The following is an 8,101-nucleotide window of genomic DNA, read 5'->3' on the forward strand; positions in this document are numbered from 1 at the left end:
TTAGCCACCTTTTCACCTCACGAGGAGGTTCCAAATCAAGTCATGTCTTGTGGCTGTGTTAATATGAATGCATGAGACTGTTCTTTTTACTCTATGAACAAGTTTTCCTTTTATATGTAGATGAAGTGATGTGTAAATACTATGTCTATGACGTCACTCGTATGTTTATAAAAGTTAAGATTATCAGTCCCATGTATGTCTGCATAGCTCGATGGACTATGTATATGTTTTTTTTATGTATTTACTTCCGCAACCCCTATTTACAAGTCTAATTGTTAAGAGGCCTTTGGTAATCCAAGGATTACTGGCCGATTATGATGCAAAGCCCATAGGGGCGAGTTTGGGTCATGACAGTAATGTCGTGGCTTAAAGGAGTATCGAATGACCCTAAGGAGAGAGAGGATTATACAGGTTTTTTATGATTGAGGAAATGTAAGAACAGTGGCTTAAAATTGTCGTCGTTCGGTAATGTCGTGGCTTAAAGAAGTATCGGATGATCCTTAAGATTGTATCTACTAATGCTGACATCGTCGTTCGCTTTGTCGATGTTTCTGTTGCCACTTCTATTTTTTCTACTTCCACCGATGATCGCAGATATCAGGTTCTTTTGATTTTGAAGAAAGAACGTGTAGAGAGAACGTGTAACGAGGGAGAGCAGAGAGTGTTTGGGTAGGCATGGGGAAGAAAGAGAGAGAGAGAGAGAGCAGAAAGTGTTTGGGCGGGAAAAAAATTGATCCAAACCGTTAGATATTGATTTGGAATCATCTCAGCTATTCAAACGAAATGTATCTTTGAGACATTTTGATACATTTTCGAAAACCATCCTACTTTATTATATAGATTTTTTAGTGTCTGCTTTTGGGGTTGGTTTTTGTTAGTAATTTTTTGGTTTTTTTCAGTTTTTAGTTAATGTATTAGAAAAGTTGTTAAAATTTTTAATTTTTGTAATAAAAAAAATTAATGTAATATTTAACCTTTTTAACTTATGACAAACAATTTAGTGATCTTTTAACATTTTTATTTTTTTAGTAATTGCTAGATTTTTTAGCTTGTTCCAAATGCAAATGAGGGAGAAAATCCATTGTTGTTCATTTTTATAAGATGCATATGTGACTTAATTATTTAACTATTAGTATCTCATCAATTTAGTTTTAATGAATATTATAAAATAAATTATTCGAATTACATAAGTGAGTTATGAGTGGGCTCACGAAGTGTTTCAATTAGATTCTTCCGTTCGATTAAAAGCAACTGTGTTCCATTTCAAGTCGAACTTAGTTTCTATAATTAAAAAGACTATTAATGTAAGTATAAAAATAAATTTATATAGTTTATGTGTAAAAATTTTATACAAAATAATGTGTGTCATTTATTTTCATTCATTATAAGCTAAAAAGATTATCATAACAATTTATAATTACAAACGTATCATTAACACATTATTTGCATATTTTTTTACACAAAAAGTTAGTATATTTATCATTAAAAAAATGTACACGGTCCATAAATCTAATTTTGAATTTTCTTTTCCCAAAGGTTTACTCTCTAAAATATTTTGTCCATAAGGATAAACTCTTACAAAACGACCAAACTACCCATATATATATATATATATATATATTCTAATATTAAAAGCTAACACCAATTTTGGTGTCATGAAGCCACTCCTAAAAAACTTTTCTCATTTCTTCCTAAAATGACCTTAACTTCTTACACTTACATCAGTTTTAATTAGCGGTAAAATGATAAATTACAACACCAATTCCACTTCCCACACTTCCCACTCACCACGTTTAAAGCAGTTACAAAAGTTCTAAAACTTCACTATCTTCACTGTATTTTTCATGTTTTTTTAACTTTTGCAGGTATATTTCCTGACGATGCTTCCAATTACTACATCACACAAAAAGAAGGTAAGCAATGAAAGATATATGTACTTAAAACAATGCTTCTATTCAATTTTATACAATGTTTATGACCCGACTGCACTGTTCTTTGCCCCATTTCTTTCTTTCTCTTTATTTTTTTTTCTTTTGCTATTCTGCTTTGTCAACAGTGGTTGTATGCTCATATCATTTTCTGCATTTATGGTGATTATCACTATTCCTTATACTTGCATAAGTACCCTGCAGTGTGTTTTCTTATGAACAGAGTCTTAAGAAAATATTTGTTATAGTCTGGATCATAAACACAATTTTTTAGACAGATTTCTTTTGGGCTATGTGGGCAGTTGTCTCCGACTGGATCCTACCATCCATAATTACGACCTTGAGTTTGTATTATATGATTTCTTCATAAATAGAATGCGATGTATTTATCTACTTGACTTTTTTTGTTAATAGTACAGTTTTTCAAAATTCCTGCATACAATTATTCTGCTTTCAATTTTTTTTGGGTCGTTTAGATTCAATTTGGTATTCTGTAATTGATTGGTAAGTGAATCTTAATGGATTTCAGCATGAAACTAAGCTTCTTCAATTTGTAATGCTTCAAATATATAATTTCTTTTTCTATGCTTGAAAAATCAAATATGTATTTTTTTTTTTTATATATATGCTTGAAAAAATTAGATATGTAATTTTTTTATTCTATTTTTATTTTTAGTTTTATTTATATTTTTATTTATATGTAATTTTTTTATTTTAAGTTATTTATATGAATTTTTGTTGTATAATTTTTTAGTTAAAATTATACAATGTTTAGCCAAATCTCATGAAATTTTAACGCATCCATAGATGGCCAAAATTAAAAGAAAGTTGTAGGTGTCTAAAGTGATAGTTGATTGTCGTATACTTCCAAGCAAGGTGTCTACACTTATCTATTTTGACCGTAAGTATTCTACATAAGTGTTGGATTTATGCTTGAAACTTGAGAAACCAAAATATGAACACCTAAATCATACATTATTTTGTGTTATATTTTTTTCCCTGTAATATTGTTAATTATACTTTCTATAAAAAAAAAAACAAAAAAAAAATATAGAAAATGAAATGTTTGGTTGTGTTATCAGGTTTTTTTTGAAAGTTTTTTTTCGTTTTTTTTTTTTGGGATTTTTTAAAAGTTTTTTCTTATTTTCCTTCGTTTATATCTAATCTTTTTTATTGTAACTATTTTAATAAAAAAAAAAAACCCTTTGTTTATTCATATGTTTGTTTTGAAGTGTATTTTTTTGGTAAGAAAGAATTCAATGGTCCCAAAATTTCATATAATTTTTTTTATATTTATTACGTAATGAGTTTGTGATAGTCAAAACAAATAACTTCTACAGTCGTGTTTTATTAGTACTTATTTTCTACTTTTCTTTTGATTGTAAGCATTTTAAATTCTTGTTTTTATATATATAGTTAATCGAATGTTTGAAAAATTTATATTCAGTTTGTTTTTAAATTAGATCTGAAGTTGCACGCGTTTTGGCTCATCATTACCAGGTAATCTCTTTCACTTGCAATTTTATTTAATTCTCCACAAAATGAGATTAGTACTTAAATTAATATGCATTATAAAAATATAAAAACAAACATATGAAAACACTTCATAAAAATATAAAGCTTATTATGTTGTGAGTATACGAGTCGCGTTGTAGTTAACAATCTCATAATATATTATTACTGTCTCTTACATAATTTTATATAATGTAGGCACATTTTAAAGATAGCCAGATTTCATCTATGTAAGTGTTAGTTTGCTAATAATCTTAGGAAAAATGAATCACGATTACCCTGACACATTAAATTTGAGACATGTACAACAACAAAATTGTGAACGACGTTGTTTATACCTACAACAGAGGAGGCAATGCTCAGCTTCGGAACCAAATGCTCAAACTAAACAACCACAAAGAGAATTCGAACATTTACGCCTTCAAAACTTAAGCACTGAACAATGCTCAGCAAGATTGGAGCAACGTCGTCTTGCTCAGCGCAGGCGAAGATTGTTTATTCACGAACAAAGTGTGAGCTTTAATGTGCAACAAAGAGAAATTCAAAGGGAAAGTTGGCGTAATTATGCCAGACAAAGAAGGGCTGCTTTGACTACTGAACAGTGCGAACAACAACTAGCAAGGCGACGAACAAATTATCAACAAATAAGGCAAATATCTGAAAATCTAGAACAAACTTCTCATCCAGATCAAGTACATAATATGACAAATGCACAAACAAGTAGGTTTATTCAAATGTTATAAACATTATTATTTTTGTAAGCTTTTACACTTCTAAATTATTATTTATAATTTTAACTGTTAGGATGCATGTTAAACTTTTTCGATGCAATCCCAAGAAGAAATAGAACAGGATGGCGTGGGCCGTGAGCAACAGTTTTGCCAACCATTCACGAAGAAGTTAATTTGGTTGCGACTAATGTTTTTAGACGGGAAAGTACAATGAGTCTACTCTCGCGTATCGACTTACCCCGATATGCACCTACTCATTCAACTTATGAGCATGGAAGCACAAGTGGCAACAGACAAGATGAACCTCGCGAAGTTCAGATGGAAGGTAAAAATAAATTATTTAGTTTAAGTACTTTTACAAAATTAACAACCTTTACAATAAATGTAAAAAAGATGAACATGCAAATATGATATGCAGTACAATTACATTTAATATTGAACATGCAACTCAAACACTTTCAAATAAATACTATTGTGTTACTAATAAACCAATACATCATACATGTATTGTCATAGGAAATATCCCTCATGTCAACCACAATCAGGATGCTTTGAGCGATGAAGACATGCCAGATAATTGATCATTTATCCATAGGAGATATCACAATTGTGCAAGAAATTTTCATGAAAGTGAAAGGTTCCAAAGAATGCAATTCCCTGCTCCAACTATATGTAGACATTGCAACGCAAGATTGTTCCACCGTGAAACATCTACCATGTGTTGTAATAATGGAACAATTGTTTTGCCACCAGTAACAGCTCCAAATGAGATGATTGATATTTTTTCTGACCAAACAGTGGAGGGTCGTCATTTCAGACAACATATTCGAGCCTACAATCATGTTTTCTCATTCACTTCAATGGGTGTTCATGTTAATGAAAACTTAGCAACAAGAACTCGAGGTGTGTACACGTTTTGTGCACAAGAAGCCATATATCATAAGATTAGGAGTCTCTTACCAAATTCTAATGACAGACCGAGATATTTGCAACTGTATGTTTATGACACTGACCACGAGAATGAGAATCGAATGTCTGAAAATGAAGAATCACACTTGGATTTGCTTGACAAGATAAAGAATATTTTAAATGCTCACAATCCATTTGTACACACGTTTCTCCAATTGGCTCAGCGTCCAAACATACATGAATGCAGACTTCAAATCAAAGAGCAACCACGTAATAGGCCCCAATACAACCTTCCTACTGCTCCTGAAGTTGTTGCCGTTTTAGTAGGTGGCGAAGAAGCTGGAAATTTAAAACCAAGAGATATCATTGTCCAATCAACCAGTGGTCACCTCCTAAATATTTCTGATATTGTCGGATACTATGATCCATTACAGTATCCTCTGTTGTTGCCCTATGGTTCATATGGATAGGATGCAAATACCAGAAGTAATGATGGCAGAAAAGTAACATGTTGTGATTTCTATTCTTATATGCTACAGGTAACGACGTACACATAATATTAAAAAATTACTTCATCGAAGTTATTTAATCTATAATTATTTCGTATAAAATCTTTACTTTTAATTATTTATAAGTATTCAAATACTGTCAATTTAGATTCGCCCTGGTGATCAATCTCTTTTTCTTCGAGGAGGTTGCCTCTTACAGCAGTATGTCGTAGATAATTACATGAAGATTGAGTCCAACAAATTAAGATGGATACGTACTCATCAGAATCACATTCGAGCATATTTTTATCAAGGTGTTCTAGACGTAGTACATGTTGGTGAAAATTATGGAGGTACAAATTGTCACATACGGTGTTACAATTACATGTAAGCATGTTTGTTTATATTCATACATATATATATATATATATATATTTCTTTTGTGAAATATTTGTTTAGGTAATGTTGGTCGTAGAACAATATTACCGTCGTCATTTGTTGGTAGCCCACGAGACATGTATCAGCGATATCAAGATACAATGGCTCTGGTCCAAAAGTATGGAAAACTTGATCTTTTCCTTACAATGACCTGCAATCCAAATTGGCCTGAAATTAAAGCTGAGTTACTACCTGGACAGTCACCACATGATCGTCCTGATTTGCTAACAAGAATATTTCATTCGAAATTTGATGAGATAAAGACCGACATTCTTACAAAACATGTACCCGGGAAGGTTCTAGCATATGTATATGTTATTGAGTACCAAAAAAGAGGCTTACCACATGCCCACATGGTCGCTATTTTGGATGAAAATGATAAATTATGCACTCCTGATGATTATGATAACATTGTCAGAACTGAAATTCCATACAAGAAATTAGAGCCTAGATTATACAGTGTAGTTCTCAAACACATGATACATGGCCCATGTGGAATGTACAATGAACGGTCCCCGTGTATAACAAATGGCCGGTGCAAAAGATGTTTCCCAAAGCCATTTTCTTTCATTACTACACTTGGAAACGATTCATATCTTGTTTATCGAAGAAGAGAAAGGGAGTCAGTTCCTTTAGAGAGTAACCTAAGCGTCTTGGTGGATAATAATTGGGTCATTCTGTACAACTCATGGTTGCTCTTAAAATATGATTGTCATATCAATCTTGAAATTTATAGTAGTGTTACAAATGTGAAGTATTTATACAAATATGTTTATAAAGGGCCTAGCCATGTTGCACTAGAAGTTCGTCAAGGTCCTAATTATGATGAAGTACAACAGTTCATAGATGGAAGATGGGTTTGTGCTCCAGAAGCATTGTGGAAAATATTCAAATTCCCAATGACCAAAATGACTCCTAGTGTAGAACGCCTCCAAATACACTTACCAAATAAGCAGCAAGTGAGGTTTTATACGTTTCAAGACATCACAAATGTTTTGGGCGATGAGTATTATCCCAGAACAATGCTTACCCAATTCTTTCAATTAAATGTTGATGATGAAACTGCAAATCGGTACTTATATTGAGAGATTCTGGAACATTATAGATGGTGCAATAGTGCAAAGATTTGGCAGTTGAGATTGAACCATCAAAGAGTAATTGGTAGAATTTACACAGTTTTGCCATCAGAATGGGAGAGATTTTACATGAGAATTTTACTCAATCATATCTGAGGACCAAAATCATTCGATCATTTGTTAGTGGTTAATGGAATTGCGTACCCAACTTTTAAACAGGCAGATAAACATCATGGTTTGTTAGAGCATGATGATAGCATACGACAATGTTTGTTAGTAGCTGCAACCATGCACATGCCATCAACTTTAAGGAGATTGTTCGCTACAATTTTGGTTTACTCTGTGCCAACAAGGGTGCGAAGTTTGTGGGATGAAATTTATCCTTACTTGATTGAAGATTACATATCTTCAAGCAGTATGAATAATATGTATATCCTTAACAAAACCCTGCAAGATATAAACCGTCTCCTGCTACAGCATAATAAGAACATATCAAAATACGATTTGCTTGAGATGACAATGAATTTGGATGATAATTCAACAGTTCCAAAGGTCATACAAGATGAGCTTTCCATTGTAACTCCTCGAGAAGACTTAAATTCTATTGCCACATTAAATAGTGATCAACACTTAGCATTTAATTCAATCATGGAGGCTGTGGAATGTAATACTGGTGCAATCTTCTTTGTGGATGGCCCAGGAGGAACTGGGAAGGCATATTTATATCATGCACTAATGGCCTTAGTGAGAAGTCAAGGTCGAACTGCCATTGCAATAACAACTTCTGGAATTGCAGCTACACTTTTACCTGGTGGAAGGACAGCCCATTGAAGATTCAAGATCCCATTAAATCCAGAGGCTTCGTCCATGTGTTCCATTATTAAACAATCAGATTTGACAGAACTGATTAGACGTGCAACAGTCATCATTTGGGATAAAGTTACAATGACAAATCGTTATGCTTTTGAAGCTTTGAATCGAACACTCATAGACATCACTGGTGTTGATTATCTATTTGG

At 32.4% G+C, this 8,101-nt stretch overlaps 1 protein-coding gene across 1 annotated transcript; it reads left to right on the top strand.

Moving 5' to 3' along the window:
• Positions 1–6,083: 6,083 nt before the first annotated feature.
• On the top strand, positions 6,084–7,091 carry LOC114268814 (uncharacterized). The gene has a single exon (XM_082918750.1). The coding sequence runs from the start codon at positions 6,084–6,086 to the stop codon at positions 7,089–7,091; it is 1,008 nt and encodes a 335-aa protein (XP_082774876.1).
• Positions 7,092–8,101: the final 1,010 nt, after the last annotated feature.

This window comes from Camellia sinensis, chromosome 3 (assembly GCF_055761805.1).
Source record: "Camellia sinensis isolate YWXY chromosome 3, ASM5576180v1, whole genome shotgun sequence".
In the NCBI taxonomy this organism is placed as follows: Eukaryota; Viridiplantae; Streptophyta; class Magnoliopsida; order Ericales; family Theaceae; genus Camellia; species Camellia sinensis.